We start from the raw sequence: 25,571 nt of genomic DNA, 5'->3' as shown, positions 1-25,571 counted from the left end.
TTTAAGACAGCCTCTCACATCACAGGCCCAGAGGCCTAGGAGGAAAAACGATTTTAGGTACCAGTCCCAATGTGTTACTGTCCTACTCAACCTCAGGAAACTTCTTCTCATGTTTTGGCTGCTCTGGCTCCAGCCTTGGCTCAAAGGGGCTCAGGCACAGCTCAGGCCACAACTCTGGATTGTGTAAGCCATAAGCCTTGGCATTGTCTACATGATATTAAGTCAGTGCATGGAATGAAAGAGTGAAGGAGGTTTGGAAGCTTTCCCCTAGATTTCGGAGGATGTATGAGGAAACCTAGGTGCCCAAGAAGAAGCCTGCTGCAGAGGGAGAACCCTCACAGGGAGACTACTAGGTAAGTGCAGAGAGCAAATGTGGGGTTGGATCCCCCTCTAAGAGTTCTCCCCACAAGCACACTACCTAGTGAAGCTGTGAAAAGGGGGCTGCTGCCCTCCAGACTCCAGAATGGTATACTGATGGGCAACTCGCATCCTGAGCCTGGAAATGTTACAGGCACTCAACTCCAACCAGTGATAGCAGTCACAGGGCTGCAACCTACAAAGCCACAGGGATAGAGCTGCCCAAGGCCTTAGGGGCCCAATCCTTGCCCTAGTATGCCCTGGATGTGGGACATGGAGTCAAGGAGATTATTTTGGTGCTTTCAAATTTAATGCCAACCCTGCTGGGTTTCAGATTTGCATGGGGCCTATAGCCCTTTTCTTTTGTCCAGGTTCTTGCTTTCAAAATGGTAGTGTTTATCCAATGCCTGTACTGCCATTGTATCTTGAGAGTAAACAACTTGTTTTGATTTTATAGGCTCATAGGTGAAAGATGAGTCTCAGATGAAACTTAAGATTTTGAACTTGATGCTGGAATGAGTTAAGACTTTTGGAGACTATTGGCAGGGTGTAACGGGATTTTTCAATGTGAGATAAACATGAGATTTGGGGGGCAAATTACATGGTTTGTAGGTTTATCTCCTCTAACTCTAATTTTGAAATGCAATCCTCAGTGTTGGAGGTGGGCCTGGTGGGTGGTGTTCAGATCATGGGGAAAGATCACTCATGAATGGATTAGCACCATCCCCTTGGTGATGAGTGAGTTTTCATTCTGAGTTCACATGGGCTCTGGTTGTTCTGGTTGTTTAAAAGAATGTTCCCCACCTCCCTTGCCACCTTGTTCCCTTTTTCACCGTGCCATGTACCTTCTCTGCCTTCACCTTAAGACACTAGTAAAAGGTCCATGAGGCCTCACCAGGAGCCGAGCAGATGCCAGTACCATGCTCGCACAGCCCACAGAGCCATGAGCTAATAAAAGCTTTCTTTACAAATTACCCATCCTCACGTACTTCTTTATAGCGATGCAACAGACAAACACAACTGTCCTAGCTATATCTTCTGGACAACTTGCTGCAGCACTTGTTGCTTTACCTTGAACTTTTGTGTTATGGAGATGGCTTCTTTCCTTACACACGATGAACCAACCTCTGCTAGCTTAATAATTTTCTTCTGCAGCTTGCTCCCCTCTCTCAGCCTTCACAGAACTGGAGAAAGTTAAGGCCTGACTTTGGATTAGGTTTTGGCTTAAGGGAATGTTGCGGTCCCTTTGATCTTCTATGCACACCACTCAAACTTTCTGCATATCAGCAACAAGGCTGTTTCAGTTTCTTATCATTTATGTGCTCACTGCAGTAGTACTTTCAATTTCCTTCAGGAACTTTTCCTTTTCATTGACAACTTAGTCGACTATTTGTCACAAGATGCCTAGCTTTGGCCTATCTCAGCTTTTTACATGTTTTCCTCACTAAGCTTAATCATTTCTAGCTTTTGATTTAAAGTGAGAAACATGTGACTCTTCACTTGAACAGATGGAGGCCACTGTTGGGTTATTGATTGGCCTAATTTCCATATTCTTGTGTCTTAGGGGATAGGGAGGCCAGAAGAGAGGGAGGCAGACACAGGAATGGCTGGTGGGTGGGGCACCGAAAAATCATACAACATCGAATAAGTTCATCGTCTTATACTGGACACAGTTCACAGTGTGCCAAAACAATTACTACGGTAACATGAAAGACGACCGATCACCTCTTGCTTGTAATCACCAGTCACCTCTTGCCTGTAATCCTAGCCGCTCAGGAGGATCACTTGAGGCCAGGAGTTCCAGATCGGCCTGAGCAACACAGCAAGGCACCACCTCTAACAAAATTTTACCAAAAATAGGCTAGCCGGGTGCAGTGGCTCAGGCATGTGGTCCCTCATAACTGGAGGCTGGGGTGGGAAGATCCCTTGAACCCAGGAGGCTGCAGCGAGCTATGATTGCCCTACTGCACTCTGGCCTGGGTAACAGAACAAGGCTGTCTAAGAAAAAAGAAAAGATCATCAATCACAAATCACCATAACAGATAAAATTATAATGGAAATTTGAACTATGGCAAGAATTACCAAAATGTGGCATGGAGACATGAAGTGACCACATGCTGTTGGAAAAATGGTGCTGGTAGACTTGGTTATTGCAGAGTTGCCACAAACCTTCAATTTGTTTAAAAAAAAAAAAGCAGTATTTCTAAAGCACAATAATTGCAAAACGTATTAAATGAAGTGCAATAAAACAAAATATACCTCTACCACATGAGCTTCATTGAGAGGGAGACAGCGAGAGAGAGACGGAGAGCGAGGGAGAGAGGAAGGCAAGGAGGATGACAAAGAGGAAGTTGCCCCCAGCCAGGACTAGGACGAGCTGGAGAGGCTGCGTCCTCCATCTGTAGGGTCACACTGAGGCCTGAGCACTCCTGCAGGAAAGCAAGCCTTTCCAAATAATGTCTCTATGAGACCGGAGGATCTTCTTTTCTTCAAAGCAGGTTTGGATTTGGGATGGATTTTGGTTTTGTTTCCCTCCTCTCTACTTTTTAAATGGTGTTCTTATCTTTAATTCACTTTCAGCCCTCACCCCTGGTTGTCATCTTTCTTGATCAACATCTTTTCCCGATTCTGTCCCCTTCTTTCCCCAGATCTCTTCGCTACCCTCAAACCCAGGGATCGGCAGTGTGGACAGGAAGTCACAGGCCTGAGACTCAATCTGCTCTCCTTCCTGGAGCCTGGATAAGGCCAGGAGAAGGAGATGGTGTTTCCCAGCCCCCCAGCACTGAGGAACAATGGAGTTCATACCACTTCACCCTTCCCTTTCTTTCCTGCTCCCAGGACTGGGCCACTTCTGGGTCAGTGGACCCTAGCTCAGCTCACACTGAGAATATAAGAATGTGTGCGTGTGTGTGTGAAGTTCAACTTCTCCCTTTAGGGACCTATAATTCCTTCTGATGGCAAAGGTCCAAGTCTAAGTAACCAGGGGTTTACTCAGTCCCAAGCATATGGGGGAGGTTGCATCAGTCAGGGTTCCTGAAGAGAAACAAACACTCCAATTGAACAAATAGATGATACACATTTAGGGGGTGATACACATATAAACAGGGACTTATAATAGGGTCCATGCCTTATTAAAATGTGAAAGCCAGTTAATCAGTCTCAGCAAGGCTTCTGTCTTTGCATCAGATGCTGAAACCCAAGGTCAGCAGGGTAGTCGGGAAGAGGTGATGCAAAGTAGAGGAAGCAAGGGGAAAAGGAATGCATGAGGAATGTCTGGAGCTCACAAGGACTGTCTGGGACCCATGTTGATCTTTCACTGCCTCCAACCTCCTATTTCAATGACATCAATGCCCTTAACATAAAACTGGTATTCTTTTTTATGGAGCCAGTGAAGAAGGAAGATATGAGGGAGAACTGGAGCAGGTGTGGGCCCAGATGCTGCCCCACACCAACAAGGTAAGCCAGGATAGAAGCAAAAATGTTCATGAGCCACAGCAGCGCCTTTCTAAGCATAAAGCACAAAATAAATGTGGCTACTACTTTACCTTTGCCTCCCAAATCTTTTACCAAATGCCTCTTGTATCACAAGGAATCTCGGACCCATTCAGGGAACTTGGAGGAAACTTTTAGTTTAGCTAAGTAAGCAGAATATAAATCCCCCACAGAGGCAGACCTTCCAAACAGCAGGTGGAAAAATAACTGCATAATTTATCTGCTTTCACTTTTGCTCACACTGACACCGGGTGTCACTTGGAATCCCAAACGATTTTTTTAATGTTTTGTTAATATTATTGCTGGTATGCATCCCATGAAGTTGTACAGGGGGCCCAAACTTGGAATTCTAGTTTATAACTCTCTTCATATGCCTATAAATTCTCTTTTCGAACTCTTAGGATCCTTTCCTGACAGCAGAGCTTGATAGGGGCTTCTTGAGGCTCCCAGACCCCAGGGCAGTTGTCCCTAGCTTTGGATCTCAGTGAGCACAAACTTCAGTCAAGTTGTGTTCCATCCGAAATTCTAATCTCGTTACGCAAATTATATTTTCCCAAAGAAACAGAGATAATACTTATCTCAAGAAGTATTACCAAAGAAAAGCCATTGTCAAGACACAGGATGTTTCATTACATCCTTCTTTTCCAGGAAAAGACGGCAACGAATGGTGCGGCATGGTTCATGGGTGCTGGGGGAAAGGTGATCTTTTAATTCATTCATACAAATGACACATACAAAATAAAGATGAATATATTTATTGGTCAGTAATTGGACATCCAGTATCCTTATTTAATATATATTAAATAAGGCTTAAAAGAATTTTTAAAGCAATTTAAGCAGCAAAGAGAATTTTAAACAATGTGAGCGTGTCAAATAGGATTTTTCTACCAACTACACCAAATGGTTATGGGTCAGCATAAACAATTTTTACAGCAACTTGTTCTTAAAAGTTAATTAAAATGTATTTTCAAATATGAGAGATTTTTATACCAGTAGCTGGCATTTATAGGAAATGGCTGTTCCAGGAGGACTTCCTGGAAGGTCACCCTTTGGGAGTTCCCAACCGTAACACTTCAAGAACACTTAATGCACAGAGAAAATGATGTCATGTGATCAGACTTAATTTAGTTCTTACCAGCTACGCTGTACCCAAATATTTCAAAATTGTTAACATATGGATTCAGAAAATGTAGATAATCTCACATTGTTTATTCTGAGGGGATGAATTATCTGATTAGAAATTAATTTACACACTACTCATCTTTTCCCTCTCTCAGACTGTGTGTGTGTGGCCAAGTGTCAGCATCAACAGAGCAAAACTATAGTTTGTGTTATTTTACTTCTAAAGAAGAAACATATTTTTGAAATTTTCAGGTCAACTGAAGAACTTGATCTTCAGAAAAATTGTTAAAGATGTAAAAATGTAAAACGGTCATCGTTACCAGAATGTCAGAATTGAGTAGATGCATCCAATAAGGCTATTAATTTCTTTAAACAAAATTAGGAAATTTTAGAGGTCAACTATTAGGGAACAAAGGAAAAGAGGTAAGTTGTGTATGCACTCACGTAAGAATAAGGGGTAACAAAAGAGGCATAAGGAAACCATGAGGAAAGAAATGAGAAAGAAGGAATGTGTGGAAGGAAGAAAGGAGAGAGGAAAGAATGGAAGAGATGGTTTTCAGTGCGAATCGTGGAAAGCAGAAGACAAAAAGCAAATCTATTAATCTATTGACAATTCTAATTTAGTCAAACTGCATTGTAAAATCCAGCATACTTAAGTGGCATCTAGCTTGACTGGGTGTGAGGCCTTTGGGATGGTATACATGGCACTCAGTCTTGGCCTTCCTCCTCGGATGTATGTGAGGTGCTGGAAGACTCATCCGATTCTTCTCCTGGGAATCTGGCTCCCCAGCCCTGGTGATGATTTCTCTGTGACAGCTGGCCCCTGAGGAACCAAAGCATGTACTGGTCAAACAAGGTAGCATGGTAAAAATTTTCTTGATCTCGTTCCCACTTGTTCTTCTTCATCACGTCTTTTAAATCAGTAAGTTCAGTGGCAGCTTCAGCTGTGGGTGTCCAGATCTTGACATCATGATCTAGGCCGCTGGTTGCCAACATAGGTAGGTAAGGGTGGGGTTCAAGACAGTTTATTGTACCCTCTGGGTCATCCTTCAACAACTGGATGATCTGGCAAGATGATTTTTCCCAGAAAAAGATGTGCCCACAATCACTACCGCTCACGACAAACTCACTCCTGGGGCCATAGAAATTAACACCTTTGACTGTGGTATTATTTCTGTGTCCCTTAAATCTCTTTGCATACTGAGCACCATCACCGTGAGAGGAGTTGAAGAGGTAGATATCTTCATCACTGTAGCTGGCCAAGAGCTCCGTGCCATCGTGGCTGTACATAGTGCAGGTGATGCATGTTGGGAAATCACAATTAACCAGGTGATGAGGAGTGAATTTCTTGAGTACACCGTGGTTTTCTTTCTTGTCAATTCTCCTCTGGTCATAAATCCTGACAAACTGATCTTGTCCAGCCGCTGCAAATTGGTAGGTATTAGCGGGATTCACAGAAATTGTATATAGTCCCACTCTCTTCCCCTTTTCTCTTGTTATCACAATTTTTGAAGCTGGCTGGTGTTGTCTGAGGTCAATGGTGAAGACAACCGCATCTTCACCTGAAGTGAGGAACTTATAAGGAGAGTCTGGCTGCAGAGCCAACTTGTGGGCAGCTCCGTTGTGCTGGGCCACACACTTAGTACTCTCAAAACATGATGCATTCATTAGTTCTGCTACCCGTACCTGCCCATCGCGGGCACACATGGCCAGGGTGGAGTCAGCACTGTTAGGAAGGAACTTGGCCTGTAAGACATTACTAATGTGACCACTGTCAAAGTCCAATACTGGCTTCTGCCGCACCCAGTCCCACACTCTCACCCTTAGGTCATCACCACTACTGGCCAGCCGGGTGCCACGCTGGTTAAAGTGTACAGTATTGACACAACCCGTATGTCCTTCAAGACGATATTGCAGGCAGAAACGCTGCACAAAGGCTCTTGCCCCACAGGCCTCATAGACAAAGCGGGTACTTAAACCCAGCTGCCGTTGGTGAAGAGCAGTAACGGCCTGCCAGCGAGGTGGCGGCAGGGCAGATGTCTCTGAGGAAGTCCACTCCTCCAGCGCCCTATCCTCTAACAAACACTGCTCATGGTCGGTACCACCACACCGTGGACACATCTGAGCCTGTTCTTCATCCTCTTCTCCCTCCTCGTCTATTTCTTCCTCTTCCTCCTCTACTATCTCGTCCTCTCTTAGTAAATTGTAATAGAATAGTCTTACATCAGGCGTGAGGAAACGCTCAGAGTCCTCCATGCTTTCAAGTTCGACGTCTTCACTTGAACTTTCTTGGTCAGCACTTCGATTTTCTGTGCTGGAACCCTTTGGGAAACCACCATCACTGGTATCACTGCCATCTCCAGTCATTCTCATACTCATATCTAAGGTCGCTGTATCAATGTCTGAGGAGGCCTCCGTCGCTGCTGCCACTCCAGACTGCTCCTCTGGGCTGCTGAACAGGGTTTCAATCCCTGAGTCTTGTAAGCCATCTGCGCTGCCCTCTTGGTGCGACATCTCGTAAGATGTATGCCGTGGCCAATCTGGAGCTGGAAAATCCCGCTCCTAAAATCGCAGGCAAGATGGTTGGCCTGCCGTACGGACTGATGGTTGCGAAGGAAGTAAGCGCATGGCTAAAAGGTGCAATCTGATTGGCTAAAGGGAACAAGAAAGGATTCTGCCAAAGCACTTGTCAGTACGGGAGCCTGTGAGGTTCAAAAGGCTTCTTACCCGCTCACCTCCTCGCGGCATGCAGACTGCTCTAGTTTTTCCAGGCCCAGAGCCCCACCCCCATGGACATCTTACACCATGAGTAGCTGTGGGTTTTTGAAGATTGAAACTTGCTGCACCTTGGAAAATGTTCTTATCAGAGAACCATGAGCAAAAGTGATCCTCCTTTGGGAAAATAGGTTTTAGAAGCCACTCAGTGTTTTGCTTGAAGATAATGTACTGTATGAAATGAAGATGTAGGCCAGAACAACGAAAGTTCAACTTAGTGTCCCACGACTGGTGACTTTTTGACACACAAGAATGATCTCCAATTGAAAAGCTTGAGGGAAAACTTGAGCGCTCTGACTGTTAGAATCGATATACTGTTACCAGGTAAACTATGATATGCATAGTTAATTGCATTTCAGATAAAGGATAAATATTTTCTATAGTATGAGTAGATCTCAAATATTACGTTAGATATATTGCCACTAAAATTTTATTCATTATTTATCTGAAATTAAATTCAATATGGTGTCCTCTATTTTTATTTATTAAATCTGGCAGACTCCTTTAGTGAGAAGAGTTTAGACCTTCGGTGTAGTGAAGGCTGAAATCAACTGATCAATTGAAAACGGACATCGAAATGAGTAATTGCTTCACCTATTTGAGATGGAAGTAGTACTTCCTTTTTTTCTTATTATTCCACCAGAGATTCTATATATTTATTCAGAGTTAATTTAAGATACTTAGGGAACACCAACACGATTTTATGAAAAACATAAAGTATGTGATATCACACCTATGAAAATCTTTTACATATTTCCCAAAATATGTTAGGGGCTTCTGTCGGGCCTCTAGGGAACAGAAAACAACTCTACAGAGATAGTTAAATGGCATTACTCTGTTAATTTAATAGTTTCTCTCAATGAATTATCTAAGGTTGATTTCAGTATATTTTCAAAGGGCTACAGTAAACTGCTGACTAAGAATGCCAGAATGAGGAAAACAAAAGGTTCCCTCAGAGTAGTTGCAAGGTAAATGCAAAATTGATTAAAATTGAAGTATTCAGTCTTCTAAAGAAAGTGGATGGTTCCAAGGCCAATAGTAACAGAAAGATATGTAGAAGAGTATTCATAGCAACGTGTAAAGTCTAGCACAGCAAACTGAAAGCCACTGAAAAGGCCATCAAAAATACCATGGATAAATAATGAAATAATATGAGAAGCGAGAATGAATAGACTAAAATTGAATAGGTGAGCATGGCTGAATCTTTAACACAATGATGAGTGAAAACACAATTAATGAGGATAGTCAAGTATTTCAATTTTTTGCAAGTCTATATTGTTTTCATATGAAATACCGTCACTTAAAAAATCAAGGAAGTAATGGATTCACAATTCAGGATAATGACTAACTTTCAAAAAGAGACGAAGATTGAAATCTGAGAAAGGTGCAACTTCAAAAATTGGGGGCATTATTTATATCTTACTCTGAGTTTAGGTGTCCAGTTATTATTTTTATTATTTATTGCGAGGCATATCCATTTTATGTGTATGCTACATTGCTAATTCTTTAAAAGAATTCACGTTCATAAACAAGGGGTCTTGCTCAGCCATGGAACCCCAAAACAGGAAACCTAGAACATCAAACCGTAACATGCCCATAATGGCATTATCCAGGAGAGGAAGTATCTTAGTCCATTTTGCTTTGTTCTAAAGGAATATCTGAGGCTGGGTAAGTTAGAAAGAAAAAGTGGTTTACTTGGTTAAAATATCGACAGGCTGGACAAGAGGCATGGCACCAGGTTCTGCTTCTAGTGAGGAACTCAGGAAGCTTTTAATCATGGCAGAAGAAGAAGCGGAGCCAGCGGACCATGTGGTGAAAGAAGGAGCAGGAAATGAGGAGGTTCAAAGCTCTTCTGAACAATCACATCTTATGAGAAGTAATACAGTGAGAAGTTACTCATTACCTGGAGAGAAGGCACAAAGTCATTGATGAAGGATCTACCCCCATAATCCAAACACCCCCTACATGGCACCACTTTCGACATTGGGCATCTACTTTTTTATGGCCTTTAATTTTGCTTTTATTCAACTTAGTTCATTAAAATATATTTATTTTAACCATCATATAATGTGACTACCAGCTAACGTGGGATATAGGTTCACCCTTCAGCATGATATTTCTTTAAGCAGGATTTCTTATAGGAATGTTATTGATTGTACAGTAGTTATGATAATGTCAGATATAATTATATATACAATTTAAAGGAGATAGGCCAGTTAAGAATTTGTATAATATAAAAATACCCAGATTAAAACTTTTCCAAGTGGACAGATATATGCAACAGGGAGAGCAGGTAACAGGAACCCTTTGAATGATCAGTCAAAGGCCCAGATGCAGGAATTTTGTTTTCTCCTCCATTATAGCAAACAACGTTCACTAACAGATACAGGTCTTCCAGGTACATCTAAACGCACAGGAGTAAGTTGTGAACTGCTACCTGTACAGTTTAAAGTGGTGTAGTCGTGATCGTCCTGTGATATTCCCATCACAAGAGTAAATAGTGAACCCCATGCAAGTAGTAGGAAGTATTAGTCTTTTATCATAGGCTGGACTTGAAAAGGTTTAACTCCTGACATTAATATTTGTAAACAGACAAGGCATGGTGGCTCATGTCTATAATCCTAGCACTTTGGGAGGCTGAGGTGGGCATGTCATTTGAGATCAGGAATTTGAGACCATCCTGGCCAACATGGTGAAACCCCATCTCTACTAAAATACAAAAAATCAGCTATGTGTAGTGACACATACCTGTAATTCCAGCTTCTTGGGAAGCTGAAGTGTGAGGATTGCTTGAGCCTGGGAGGTGGAGGTTGCAGTGAGCTGTGAATATACCACTGCACTTCAGCCTGGTTGACAGAGTGAGACCCTGCCTCAAAAGACAAATAAAAATAATAATAAATATTAAAAGCCAGGCATTGTGGCTCATGCCTGTAATTCCAGTACTTTGGGAGGCTGAGGCAAGTGGTTCACTTGAGGTCAGGAGTTCAAGACCAACCTGGCCAACACAAAATACAAAAATTAGCCAAGCATGGTGCCGTGAACGTGGTCCCAGCTACTCGGGAGGCTGAAGCACAAAAATCGCTTGAACTTGGGAGGTGGAGGTTGCAGTGAGCCAACATCATGCCACTGCACTCTAGGCAGGGTGACAGAGTGAGACTCTGTCTCGAAGAACAAACAAACAATGTGTGAACAGCATATGTCCCCTTTTGCTAAGTTTTCTCCAAAACTGACATGGACTTAGAGTGGGAGAATTCTGATGGTGGTTTGATCTAACAGCGAACTACTGAACTACTGTTTAAAATGTGAGAACCTTTCGAAAAAATTAGCCAGGTGTGAAGGCATGTGCCTGTAGTCCCAGCCACTCGGGAGGCTGAGACAAGCCTGGCCCACTCCTTAGGCCTGGGAGATTGAGGCTGCAGTGAGTCATGTTTGTGTCACTGCACCCCTGCTTGGGTCATGGGGTAAGACTCTATCTCAAAAAATTTAAAAAAATGAAATAAAAAATAAAGTGTGAGAACCTTTAAATACTATTTAGTTACACACTTTAAAAAATGGGGATCATTTATAGCTTTAAGCCAAAAGGTAAAAGGGAATGCATCTGAATTTTTATGCTTTTAGTTTTGCTGCTCTGTGGTTTCTATGGCTGTCCTAAAGACTGACACTGGTACATTGCTTTTCTTTCCCAACGCAGACACCTAGTTTGAGCACTTAGATCAGACAAAACACAAAATAGAAGAAATGCCACTCGTTTTCTCTGGGATCTTTTGAGAAACTAGACTAAAATCATGAATTATTAAGATTTCATATTGAATGGCGGTGTTTTTATGTATGTAACTATCCAGAGAACAAATCAAATAGCTGCCTAAAACTTGCAAGAGCATGGACTTTTGGTATAGTTGTGTTGGGAATCAAGAACCTTGAGCAGCAGTTCACAGTCAGAGTTGTTTTCTTCCTTTCTTCCCTTCCTTTCCTTCTCATTTCCTTTCATTTCCTTTTTCTTTTCCTTTTTCCTCTCCTTTCCTTTCTCCTTTTCCCTCCCCTCCCCTCCCCTCCCCTTCACTCCCCTTCCTCTCTGCCTTTCTCTCTTTCTCGCTTTCTTTCATCTCATTCTGTGGCCCAGGCTGGAGTGCAGTGGTGCAATCGGCTCAGGCTACTGTGCAGTGGCACAATCTCGGCTCACTGCTATCTCTGCCTCTCAGGTTCAAGGTATTCTCCTGCCTCAGTTTCCTGAGTAGTTGGGACCACAGGCATGTGCCACCACACCTGGATAATGTTTGCATTTTTTAAATTAAATGTATTTATTTTACGTTAGGTGCATTTTATATCCAGCATTTCTCCCTGTGTTATCCCTCCCCACCTTCTCCTCCCTCCCCACTCCCCCCCGTTCCTCCCCTAACCCCCCCAACTGCCCCCAGTGTGATGTTCCTCTCCCTGAGTCCATGTGTTCTCATTGTTCATCACCCATCTATGAGTGAAAACACATAGTGTTTGGCTTTCTGTTGTTGTGTCAGTTTGCTGAGAATGATGGTTTCCAGATTCATCCAAGTCCCTACAAAGGACAGAAACTCATCATTTTTTATGGCTGTTTAGTATTCCACGGTTTATATGTCCCACATTTTCTTTGTCCAGTCTATCACTGATGGGCATTTGGGTTTGTTCAAAGTCTTTGCTATTGTACACAGGGCTGCAATGAAAATAAGTGTGCATGTGTCTCTATAGTAGAATGATTTTTAGTCCTTTGGGTATATACCCAGTAACGGGATTGCTGGGTCAAATGGAATTTCTGTTTCTAGATCCTTTAGAAATCACCACAGTGTCTTCCACAATGGTTGAACTAATTTACACTCCCATCAACTGTGTAAGAGTGTTTCTATTTCTCCACATCCTCTCCAACATCTGTTGTCTCCAGATTTTTTAATGATTGCCATTCTAACTGATGTGAGATGATATCTCAGTGTGGTTTTGATTTGCATTTCTCTAATGACGAGTGATGATGAGCATTTTTTCATATATTTGTGGGCCTCACATATGTCTTCCTTTTAAAAGTGTCTGTTCATATCCCTTGCCCACTTTTGAATGGGGTTGTTTTTGTCTTGTATATCTGTTTTAGTTCTTTGTAGATTCTGGATATTAGCCGTTTGTCAGATGGGTAGACTGCAAAAATTTTTTCCCATTCTGTTTGTTGCTGATTTGCTCTAATGATGGTTTCTTTTGCTGTACAGAAGCTCTGGAGTTTAATTAGATTAATGTTTGTATTTTTAGTAGAGACCAGGTTTCACCATATTGGCCAGGCTGGTCTTGAAACCTGACCTCAGGTAATCCGCCCACCTCAGCCTCCCAAAGTGCTGGGATTATAGGTGTGAGCCACCATGCCTGGCTAGAGTTATTTTCCTACAGACCCCATTTACCCTGTGTGTGTACCAACGACTACAGCAAATGCATTTTGAGGAATTATGCTTCACAATGTATGCTTAAAGATCCTCTTAGAAAGATTTCTCTAGTTGAGTAAAAACCCTTCTATAAAACACTACCAGGTTCTGTGAACCTAAGAAGACTCAGTGTCTCTCTGAATATCTTTAAATTACTGCTAGAATTGCAAGTTCCTATTTGGGGGTAAAACAATATTAAAATAACTTGAAGGTCTATTTTATTGGTAACTTAGAATGTAAAATATTTTATTTTAAAAATTCTAAAGTTTGAAAGCAAGCTAGCCTAGGTTAAATAATATAGTTCCTAGATCCGAATATGTTCATCTGGAGCTCAATTTTTCTGTTTAAATACAAGAACAACTTCCTAACATTTCTAGGTGGGAACACTGCAGTTTTGATGATCTGTGGTTAGATAAACTGACCGATCTCAGTTGCTAATACTCTTTTTTTTTTGGTAATGGTTTAAAAATTCTGGAATAAATGCATTTTTATCTAGTTTTACACTGACAATTTCATTCCAAAAGTCTATTGGGAAGCATATACCATATATAGGAAACCATCTTCATCTTTCTTACTCTCATACATTTCTGAAATCCGTGAGGTGACACTCACCGTTCTGTGCCCATTAACCAACAGGAAGAAGGCTTGATTAGCTAGTGCAGGGAACTTCATTTTATCCAGAACAGGTGGCTGTTTCTCACTTTTATATCCTTTTATCACTGGGATTCTGGTTGGATGCTGCTCTCTGATAAGTGGGACATCTACTCTGTCTTATGGTGCGGGCTGCTTGAAGGTCTTCTCATGAAGCATGGTGCTGGGGTGTGGGGGTTGGGGCAGGGGTGGGCTGGGCTAAGGCTGCAGGCTGCAGAGACCCTGAGGGTCTGGTGGCTCTGGAGAGGGGAGGAGAGGCAGAGTGGTGGTGGCTCTGACTCTCTTTGGGATCAAATTTTAACACAAGATTTGAGGGGACAAATATCCAAATTATATCAGGAAATCTTAATTGGCTTTCCATATGTCTTGACCCATTGCAAAGAATAGCTCCAGTGTTGGAGGGTGAATCAGGTTACTTTAAGCTGATGCTATTTTATCACTCTGCCTTTCGTATTTGCTTAGTAGGCAACTTTTTACTATAAATTGGTTTTTCATTTAAGTTTTTGTTTGCTTGGCTTTACATCTCATCAATTCATTTCATATATTTGCATTCTCATTTATTAATCCACTGTGCATTTATTTAGGGCTTCTATGTGACATGTACTGTTCTATGAACTGATAACACAGTGGTGAATCAAAGTGGCATTCCCTTCACTCATGGAGTATATAATATAGTGGATGAAAGAGAAAGTAGACAAATCAATACATAGATAGACCAGATGAAGCAGTAATGAATATTATGGAGAGAATTAAAGCTGTATAAATGCATATAGAATATGGTTTGTTATTTTAAATAGTACATTCAGGAAGGACTCCTTAATGGGCTGACATTTAAGTAGAGAGCTGAATGAAAAGAGAAATAGATCCTCAAATACCTAGGGTAAGAACATTCCTTATAAAGTGATATTGAGTGCAAATTATCTGAAATAGTATCACAATGTGAGTGTTCATGAAACTTCAAGGAGGTTGTGATTGAAACAGTGCAAGTCAACTTCAGGGAGAGTGACAGGCAATGAGACTGGAAGAAGCCATGGCCAACTAAACAGAGCCTTGTTGACCATTATAAGGAATTAGAGTTCTTTATTTTATTCTAAGTGTGCTGGAAAACCTTTGGGAGCTTGTGAGCAGGGGAATGCATTATGTGACTTACTTATTAAAAGGATGACACCTGCTATTGTGTGGAGAATAGCATGGGAGAAGAGAGAGAAGATGCACTAAACTATTGCTCTAATCCAGGTGAGAAATTAAACTGGCTTAAATTAGTGTTGGAATGGTAAAGGTGGAGAAAATTAGTTAACTTTGGAACATATTTTGAAAGTGGAAAGGACAGCATTTGCTGATGAGTTGAATATGAGTGTGAGGTGAATTAGGCTATTGGCAAGAAACACATGCCAGTTGGGTAATTGGAAGCAGTTCAACAAGTGGGCTCTTTACAAAGGTGAGAGCAGGCTAAATCACAAGGGAAACATGCGGACATCATTGCTATTATGAACAGGAAGACACTATATCTCTAAGCCAAAAGGTTTAGAAGGCAGAGAGAAGTTATCAAAAACCTGAGATGAAAAGTGGAGTGTGGAAAGGCTGGCTTGACATTAGCCATCCCTCTGTGAACCCATAGGGAGGGAGCCAGGGAAATAAATTCCCCAGATTCATTTTCCTTTCTGTGCTTTCCTGCTGGTGCTTCCCACTCAATCACATTAAGAAGGGAGGAGAAGGAATCTGGATGTTTAAATGTAAGCTATCCAGCCTTTGGTGGACAGGAAGGAATCAATGGTAACTCCTAAGTATTTGACAGGACTAAAGGGTTAATGGTGGTGACATTTACTACAGTGAGGATTAGAGATGAGGATGGGGAATCAAGAGTTCTGTTTTATTTACATCAAGTGTAAAAATGTACATGAAACATTGAGAAAACAGAAGCACTGAGCTGGCAATTGGATATACATGTCTGGAATTTACAGGAAAGATTATAAGTATAGATATAAATTTAGAAGTCATTAGTGACTGGGAGTAAAGGAGATCACCTAGGGAGTGACTATAGTGAGAAAGCAAAGATCTGAGGACTAGGCATTGGAAAACTCCAACATTTATTTTAGGAAGAAAAGGAGAAAACAACCATATGGAGCAGAAGGAGCAGCCAGTTATGTAGGAGAAAAATATGAGAACATGAAGAAAATGTAGAAATTAATTTACAAAGGTGGGAGTGACTGTCTGTGCCAAATATTGCCAACAGGTTAAGATAAAGCCTGGAAGTGACCACTGAATTTGATAAGAGGGAGGTAACCAATAACCTATTGTAACTCCTTTATAAGACTTATGAGAAAAAATCTTGGCCAGGAATGTTTGGGGAAAGAAAGGAGAGGGAAGAAATGATGATGGTGAGTGAGGAGAGACATCTCTTATGAGTTTTGTTGCAAAGAGAAGAAGAGAACTAGAGTGATAAAGGGAAATGGGGTCAATAGATTTTTTTAAATCAGGGTTATCAGAAGATGTCATATACTAATGATAATGATTCAGTAGTGAGGGGGGAGTTGTAATGCAGGGGGGATAGGAGAAGTTTCTGAAAGTCTTAAATAGGGGAGAGGAAACAAGATTCAATGCACAGGTGGAGGGCTTGTAGCAGGAGAGGAGACCAAATATTTGGCATGGAGGCAGGCAGGTTGTTAGATCTTGTGGTGAAAGAATATGCATATTATCTTCTAACTGCTTCCATTCCTGAAATGAATAAAGAAGCAAGGAAATCAACTGTGAATGAGGAGGAATAAATCTGTGCTGGAACTTTGAGATGGAAGAAGGTTTGGAACTGCCAACTCAGACTGAGAGAATGAGTCTAATAGAGATATGAAGATTTGCTGTCTGGAAGCAGATACAGTCCACTTGTAGTTTCATGACACAAACATAAAGTGAGACAGCATTGCTATTTGTTTATCTCTAACCATGTCAGATGCTTGAGGACAGGAATGGAGTAGATAGATACCTGGATTGAAGTAAATTCTAAATTATTTTGCTAGTTGAGGATGACAGAGAGTTGGGGGTGGGGGGCAAAGTAGCTTAGATTTTACATAGTGTAATTTTATAATAACAAACCATGAAATTTAACTATATTAAAAAGGGAATTAGGGACATGAAGAAGAAGATAAAAATGGCAAATATGATAGGGTCAGCAGATTGGAGGTCCTAGCAAATGTGTTCAACTAGGCTGCAAGTATATACGAAGCTTAGGAGGACAGGATGATTCAGAGCACTATCATGTGTACTCAAGCTATTAAGGCAAAACAATTTGATTAAAACAGTAAAGTAGTTTAAGATGTGGCTCAATTTTCTTAGAAGCTATTTCTTTAATCTAAGGGGAACTTCCTACTTGGAGAAGATATTTTTTAGAAAAATCCTTCCAGTGGCACTTGAATATCCCAGGACATTACCCTAACTACTCTTGGAGACCAGTGGTATGGCAGCCTGATTCTGAAAACGCCAATCAAAGAAAAAGATGGGTTCTTAATATGATTGCCTTGGTGGGTTTAAGGATTTAAGAGACAATTATTTCTAAAATGCTCTATCACCTCCTTTATGTAGTGGGCTTGTTGTATTTTCTACCCTCATGGAAATAGCATCCCAGTAGGAGAGATACATTAGCAAACCAGTAATGATTTTGAAGTGAAATGCATATTAAGATTAGTAGGAATTTTTTTTGTGAAGATTTCATAAGGTGTTGGCAAAACTTATATTTAAATGTGTTTCCTAGATTTTAGAAACACTTATTAAAATTTCTAGGAAATCCATTAATGTTGGACTGTCATTTGGAAGCAAAAGAGGGGAAAAATTACCTATATTCTAGAACAATTTCTATTATAAACAATTAAAATAACCAATGTATGCTAATTGAATTATTACCAGAGGGTCCAGTGAAAGTGCAGTGACAGGAGATACTGTTTTGGGGTAGGCATAGTGTTTAGATTGGCTTCCAGGAAAGATATTTGAGCTCAACATTGAAGCATGAACAACAGAGCAGCACATAGCCACCTAACGTGAATTTTCTTCTGGGCCCTTGTGTATGCATGCCCATGCTCCTCTGGCTCAGACTCACTTTGCTTCAGTCCCTCTTCTGTCTGGGATTCGACAAGGTAGGAAGCAGGTAGGTGGAGGTTGACACATGGTCTGTGACAGGAGGGAGAAGAGAGCATGGAATATTTTGGAAAATGGAAAGTCTTAGTATGGTTGGAGCACAGAGTAAGTGTAAGTCGCAGTACGAGACAAGGCCAGCTCACAACTTGGTGTGTTTTAATGCAGCATTTCTCAAACTTTTTGGTCTCAGAGCACCTTTATACTCTTAAAAATTATAGAGAATCCCAAAGAGCTTGTGTGTATATGAATTATATTCATTTATATTTGCCATACTAGAAGTTAAAGCTGAGAAACTTTTAAACATTTATTAATTTATTTAAAACAATAATCAACCCAATATATGTGAAGATAAATAATATATTTTATGAAAGATTTTTTCCCAAACAAACTGAATTTAATAAGAGGATTCGCATTGTTTTACAACTTTGCATATTTTTATTGACTGGTTTAATAGAAGACATCTGGATTCTCATATCTTCTTCTTCATGCAATCTGTGGCAACATCACACTTTACATAGTGTCTGGAATATTTGACTGTGCATTTGTGAGAGAATGAGACTGAAAAAATAATATTTTGGGTTTATCATAAAAATAATTTTGACCCTGCAGACCCACTTAAAAGGTCTCAGAGACCACCCTCAAGTTCCCCAATCACACTTTGAGAACTGCTGCTTTCTTAGAAAGGCATATTGAGGAGAAGTTGAATTTTAACTAATGCACAGATAATTTAGGCAAGGTATTACCTGATAGGATTTGCATTTTATAATTATTGCTCTCAGGGTGAGGAATAAATTGGAGACAGGAAAGGCTAGGTGATTGGAAACTAATTGAATTTGGACAGTTTCTCACATTCTATCTGAAATAAATATTTTTACAAACTTTAATAAAATTCCGGTAATACTTTTTACTAGTATTTACTAATCTAGTTTACTCCGCTCAAGGAAAAGTTACTCAAAAGCAGGTGTTGCTTTTGATTCGTCCATATGACTATGACTTTTGGTAATGCATACAGAGTAAGCACCAAGTAAAGATTTGTTGAAAATAAATGAAAGAACCAACTAAGTGTCTATCAGGATAGTGCAGATAAAAGACAATATAGTCCTGACATTAATGGCAGTGGCAAAACAGAGGAGTAAATTCAAGAGATGAACTGAATTCATTGTTGACTGCCTGGAAATGTCATTGATCTATCTGATAGATACGGGATATGAAGGAAAGAGAAGGTTTACCACCATGTAGGCCATCTACCTACTTTATGTGGCCCTGATTCAGGGAGTATTGAAGGGAAAGAATGGGGTAGAGTATGAAGGGGTGACTTTTGGCTTCATTTTGAATATGATGAATTCCAGATGCCTATGGGTCTTGAGCCACTCATAGCACCTGAGGCTGTTTTAAAGTTACATAAGTGTTTTATCTAATTAAGCCAAGATCATAGTATATTCTAATATTTGTTTTCAATGCTTTAATATTTTAGTATTTGTTTTTAGTACTTTTGATGTTTTAGTGTTTATTTTTAATGTCTTAATATTTTAAATATTTAATCAGAATTCTTGGATTTTTGCTGGCCTAAATTTCCAGTTCTATTAGTGGGTGCCGATTTACTGTCAACCACGTGGGATTAATTTGGCTGCTACACAGTGGATGCTATTTTGCTTTCTGATTCACTGTAATGTACTTCTAGATTCCATCCAGAGTTTGGGAAGCTGAATTATTCCTACAACCCTGTGAAGGAATCTGCAGATCCCATTCTTAATATGCATGTATGGCAGTAAGTAGAAGACACAGCATTTGACTTATTTACAGAAACTGAGCAAGTCTACTGTCACCATCCTCCCACTCTGCAAGTCCCAATTAAAGTTGATGATACATTTAAAAGTACAAATATCAGCAAGTATGGATTTTAGTAGTTCACAGTTCATCAGATAGACAACATGTGATTGAAAATAAAGAGGCATTACACAAAGAGTATGTTTTGAACAATTTAAAATGAGTTCAGAAGGTAACAAAACAATCCGGCTTTATGTTTCCAAGAGAGCAGCCCCGACGGACAGACAGGAACCCTTTAAACACTAAAATAATTTAGTTCTCATATCCTTTATTACTGCTTATCTTTTCATCTGGCTGGAGTTGCTGTTTGATGTAGTACTTCACTATTTAGCACCATCCTGTCTTTACATTTTGCTTCCAACCTACTCTGCAAGCCTAATTGTTGCCCTGTCCCAGGAGGATGTGAATCATTCTAAAGTTAGAAAGAGAAGCATCTGCATAGATAGAAAATAGTTGTCATTTCATTATAATTACTCTATTTTTTCTCTTAATTATGCTGACAATGTGTCAATATCTCCAAAGAATGAATGACTACCACCTGTCATAAATGTGGGAGGCAGCCCCCCAACCCTAATTACTTTTATAACTTCAAATTAAAAATATGGTGTTTATGAAAGTTTGAGCTCTTGATATAATTTCTATTGGTTGCATAATTTAGTGAGTTACAGAAATTGTACAATTTAAGAAAAATAAGATATACTTTGAAAAGTATATTGTGTTTGCCTTTCACCAATTATTTGCGTATTTCATAAAGTACATACTGAACACATAAAACTGAACATGCATGAATTTCATTACAGATATTTATGTAATTTAAACGGATAGCTTAACAGTATTTCTAAGACCGTATAAAGATACTCATGGTAATGTGTGAAGTACAGATACAAAACTAAAATACACCAAGTTTCTGGTGTCATCTAATAGAATTTTTATGCTCCCCAATAGACAATTAGGCAGATTAGTTTAAAAAGGAACCAAAAGTATATTTTATCAGACATATTATTACTATTGGGAGCAGTGCCACAATTTCTTTCTCCTCTCATTTACATACAGAAAGGAATTTCTGCTCTTTTTTTGCTTTTGGAAATTCTGCCTTTACTTCTAAGGTGAAATTTCAGACTTTGAAATACGGTCGGCCATATTTTAGTCTTGGACAGAGTCATGGTTCACATGTTACAAGCCCTCTTGCTGTCTCATTTGCTTCAATGCACAGGCATGAGGGGCACTCTTGGGTTTTTTGTTAACATGCTTGGACATTGCCTGGGATCTACGTTTAGTAGAAATGCTGGCCCTCCTTCTTACAGGTACTCTCTTTCACCACTGATTCTGTGTGTTAGTTGGACCTGGCATCTGCAAACAGGGATATTTTTACTTCTTTCTTAATTATTTAGAGGGTTTAATTTCTTTTTCTTGTCTGATTGCCCTTGCTCATGCTTTCAGTACTATGTTTAATGCCAAGAGTTTTCTCTTTTCCTCCTATGGGATCTTAGAGGAAAAGCTTACAGATTTCCCCCTTGATTTTTATGTTAACTGTGGGCTTTTCACAAATGAGTCTTATTGTGCTGAGAAAAATCTCCTTCTATACCTATTTTGTTGGGAGTTTTTATCATAAAAGGATGCTTAACTTTGTCAAATGCTTTATCTGCATCTATTGAGATTATCATGTGGTTTTTATCTTTTATTCTGTTAATGTTATATATCACATTGATTGACATAAACAAATGGAACAGAATAGAAAGCTTAGAAATACACCCAACCACACATGATCAACTAATTTTTGACAAGGGCACCAAGAACATACAATGGGGAAAGGATAGTTTCTTCAATTTATGGTGTTGGGAAAGCTGGATTTCCACATGCAAAAGAATGATATTGAACCCCTATACTATACACAAAAATCAAATGGAAGTAGATTAAAGGCCTAAATATAAGTAATGAAATTGCAATTTCCAGAAAAAAATACTTAGGGGAAAAGTTCCTTGACATTGGCCTTGGCAATGATTTTTTTTTTTGGCTATCATACCACAAGCACAAGCAACAAAAGCATGTATAAAAATTGGGACTACATCAAACTAAAAAGCGTCTGTACAATAAAGGAAACAACAAAATAGAAACACAGCTTATGGATTAAGAGAAAATATTTGCAAATCATATATCTGATAAGAGCTAATATCCAAAATATATAAGGAACTCACTCTAATCAATAGTAATAATAAAAATAATACCCAACTGAAATATGAGCAAAGGACATCAATATTCATTTTTCCAGACATAACTAAATATGGCCAAGTATATCAAAAGTGCTCAATATCATTAATTACCACAGAAATGTAAATCAAAACCACAATGAGATATCACCTCACACCTGTAAGGATGGATATTATCAAAAAGACAGGAGATAACAAGTGTTGTTGAGGGTATGGATAAAAGGGAACCCTTGCACACTGTTGGTAGAAGTGTAAATTGGTACAGCCATTACGACAAATAGTATGGAGATTCCTCAAAAGATTAAAACTAAAACTATCATATTGCTGGTCAGCAATCCCTTTTCTGGTTGTATACCTAAAGGAAGTGAACGCTTAAAGAAATACACACACACACACACACACACACACACACACACGAAAATTATTAAGCCTTAAAATAGGATATCCTGCCATTTGCAGCAACATGGATGAACCTGGAGGCCACTATGCTAAGTGAAATAAGCCAAAGACAGAAAGAATATTGCATGATCTCAGGGATATGTGGAATCTAAAAAAAGCAGAATACATAGAAACAGAGTAGGATGGTAGCCAGCAGTGCTGGTGGGAGAGGGAAATGGGGAGATGTAGGTCCAAAGGTACAAAATTGCAGTTATGTGAGATGAATAATTCTAGAGATCTTATACACAGCATAAAGACTGTAACATTGCATTGCTTACTGGAAATTTGCTAAGTCAGCAGATTTCTGGTGCTCTTATTACAAATAAAGGTAACTATGTAAGGAGATGTATATGTTAATTTGCTTAACTGTAGTAGCAATTTCACTATGTGTCTGTAGATCAAAACATCATATTGTACACCTTAAATATATACAATAAAAACAACAACAACACAGTACCCAGGACCAGGGTTTGAATCATGGTCTTGGCCTTTTTCAGTTGTATAATCTTGGGCAAGCTATTTAACATTTCTATGTTTCTGTCTCACTCTATATAAAGTGATACCAATTATACCAATTACTTAAAAGAGAATTGTGGGATAAATAAATTAATATAAACTGATCAAATTATTTAATTAACATTAAATAAATTAATAGTTTTGAAATGCTTAAAACATTTCACAGTACATAGTGAGCACTAACTATGTAAAGGTTAGCTGTCATTATTATTAGTGTCAGCCTGCTATGTACTGTGTATTTGTGTCTTCCTAAAATTTGTATGTTGAACCACTATACCCTAATGGGATGCTGAAGCTTTTTGGATGTGATTACAGTTAGATGAAGTCATGAGATGGGGTCTTTACATGGGACTAATGCATTTACTAAAAAAGGAGGAGATCAAGGGTATTTCTCTCTGTCTTTCTGCCATATGAGGATATAATCAGAAAGAGGGCTTTCTTTCACCGGGAATCTAATCAGTTGGCACCTTAATTTTAGACTTCCTAATCTCTAGACCTGTGAGGAGGAAATGTCTGGGTTTTTTGTTTTGTTTTTGTTTTTGTTTTTGAGGCAGAGTGTTTCTCTGTCACCCAGGTTGGAGTGCAGTGGTGCAATCTTGGCTCACTGCAACCTCTGCGTCCCCGGTTTCATACCTCAGCCACCAATAGCTGGGATTACAGGCATGTGTCACCATGCCTGGCTAATTTTTGTATTATTATTATTACTGTTTTTAGTAGAGATGTGGTTTCACCATGTTGGCCAGGCTGGTCTCAAACTCCAGACCTCAAGTGACCCACCTGCCTCGACCTCCCAAAGTGCTGGGACTACAGGTGTGAACCACTATGCCCAGCCTAAATGTTGTTTAAGTCATCCACCCTACAGTATTTTTATTACAGCAACCCAAACTGACTAAGACACAGCCAGAGAAAATTCTGTGGTCACAAGGCCCAAGACACTAGTTGATTCTAAATATTTCATCATTTGTGTCAATGTCTTGAACAGTGATATTAAAGGCCTGTGATACAAAATTAGGAGCTATTGCTCTGATGCTAGGCTAAAGTCAATGAAATGAAATATATTTTGGTCCCCTAAAACAAAGGTTTACGTGTCAAATATTTGCCAGCATTGTGATATATTTATTTTAAATATGTGAGTGCCAAGTTGTGATCTGTTTCACAGCTTGAATTGCAAATACAGCTAAACAAACTTGTTTAGCTTTTTTTCCCAAAAATAAAATACGTGGCCAGGTGCAGTAGCTCATGCCTGTAATCCTAGCACTTTGGGAGGCAAAGGTGGGTGGATCACCTGAGGTCAGGAGTTCGAGACCAGTCTGGCTAACATGGCGAAACTCCATCTTTACTAAAAATACAAAAATTATCTGGGCGTGGTGGTGGGCACCTGTAATCCCAGCTACTCAGGAGGCCGAGGCAGGAAAATCGCTTTAACGAGGGGGGTGGAGGTTGCAGTGAGCTGAGATTGCACCACTGCACTCCAGCCTGGGTACGAGAGCAAAATTCTGTCTCAAAAAACAAAATAAATAAATAAAATAAACAAATAAGTAAATGTGATTCAGTTATATAGGATGAATAAGTTCTAGAGTTCTGCTGTACAACATTATCTGTGGTTAACAATACTGTATTGGTTAACAATACTCTATTGTGTACTTAAAATTTGTTGAGGATAGATCTCATGTTAAATGTTTTAAATAAGTAAGCAAGCAAATAAATAATATATGTGATTTCATATATCATCGGACCAAATTAGCAGAAAATCCAATATCTTTTCTTTTCTCAGCACCTTTAACTTCAATTTGTTGAAAACTTAGGACTTACAGAGACCTAAATATCTGCAAGTGTCATGGGAATGGTAGGTCGTTCCAACTTCTAAACCCACAGGAGGGTTATGTACTAAGTTCCTTAATGTTTTGTCTTATCATTGCAACATAAAGACATTTTTGACAACCAGTCCTATAACATTACAAATTCCACCAGAAAGAATCTTTGAGGGAGACTGATCAATTCCTGAAGTGCTTATCTCAACCATGAAGGCTCTTACCTTGGGTACCCATGGACACACTTCTTAGGACTCAGAAGTGTGCACATTCATCAATATGCAATTTATCTCATATTCAGCTAGGAGTACAGTATCAAAACTGGTTTAGGACTGCAATGGACTGAATGCTTATGTTCCCCCAAATTAGTATATTGAAATTATAACCACCAAGGTGATGGTATTAGGAGGTAGCACCTTTATGTGGTGATTAGTTCATAAGAGTAGAGCCCTCATGAATGGGACTAGTGCCCTTATAAAAAAAGACAGCTAACCTGTCCCTTCCACAATGTGAGAACCCAGGTAGAAAGTACCATCTATGAACCAAAAGCAGGCCTTACCAGACACTGAATCTACCTGCACCTTGATCTTGGACTTCCTAGCCTCCAAACAGTGAGAAATAAATTTCTGTTGTTTATAAACTACAAATTTTATAGTATTTTGTTACACCAGCCCAAATGGACTAAGACAGCATGGCAATAGAAAAATTTAAAAAATTAAAGATCAGTTATTTGCTGCTGTACAGCTGGGATCAGCAGACAGGATTGAGTTCAAGGGAGCATGAAGGAACTTTTGTGCAGATGATGACAATATTCTACCTATATT

At 39.6% G+C, this 25,571-nt stretch overlaps 2 protein-coding genes and 1 pseudogene across 3 annotated transcripts in view; all 3 read right to left on the bottom strand.

The window, feature by feature from the left end:
• LOC100395676 (melanoma-associated antigen B10-like) overlaps window positions 1–25,571 on the bottom strand; it is a 232,402-nt gene that overhangs the window by 72,167 nt on the left and 134,664 nt on the right. The window lies entirely within an intron of this gene.
• On the bottom strand, window positions 2,037–7,591 carry LOC100395318 (DDB1- and CUL4-associated factor 8-like protein 2). Its single transcript, XM_035288298.3, has one exon. The coding sequence runs from the start codon at window positions 7,483–7,485 to the stop codon at window positions 5,680–5,682; it is 1,806 nt and encodes a 601-aa protein (XP_035144189.1). The 5' UTR covers window positions 7,486–7,591; the 3' UTR covers window positions 2,037–5,679.
• On the bottom strand, window positions 12,171–13,985 carry LOC118150456 (microtubule-associated protein 1 light chain 3 beta pseudogene; annotated as a pseudogene).

The sequence above is a fragment of the Callithrix jacchus genome, chromosome X (assembly GCF_049354715.1).
Source record: "Callithrix jacchus isolate 240 chromosome X, calJac240_pri, whole genome shotgun sequence".
Taxonomy (NCBI): Eukaryota; Metazoa; Chordata; class Mammalia; order Primates; family Cebidae; genus Callithrix; species Callithrix jacchus.
This window is presented reverse-complemented; position numbering and strand designations above follow the sequence as displayed.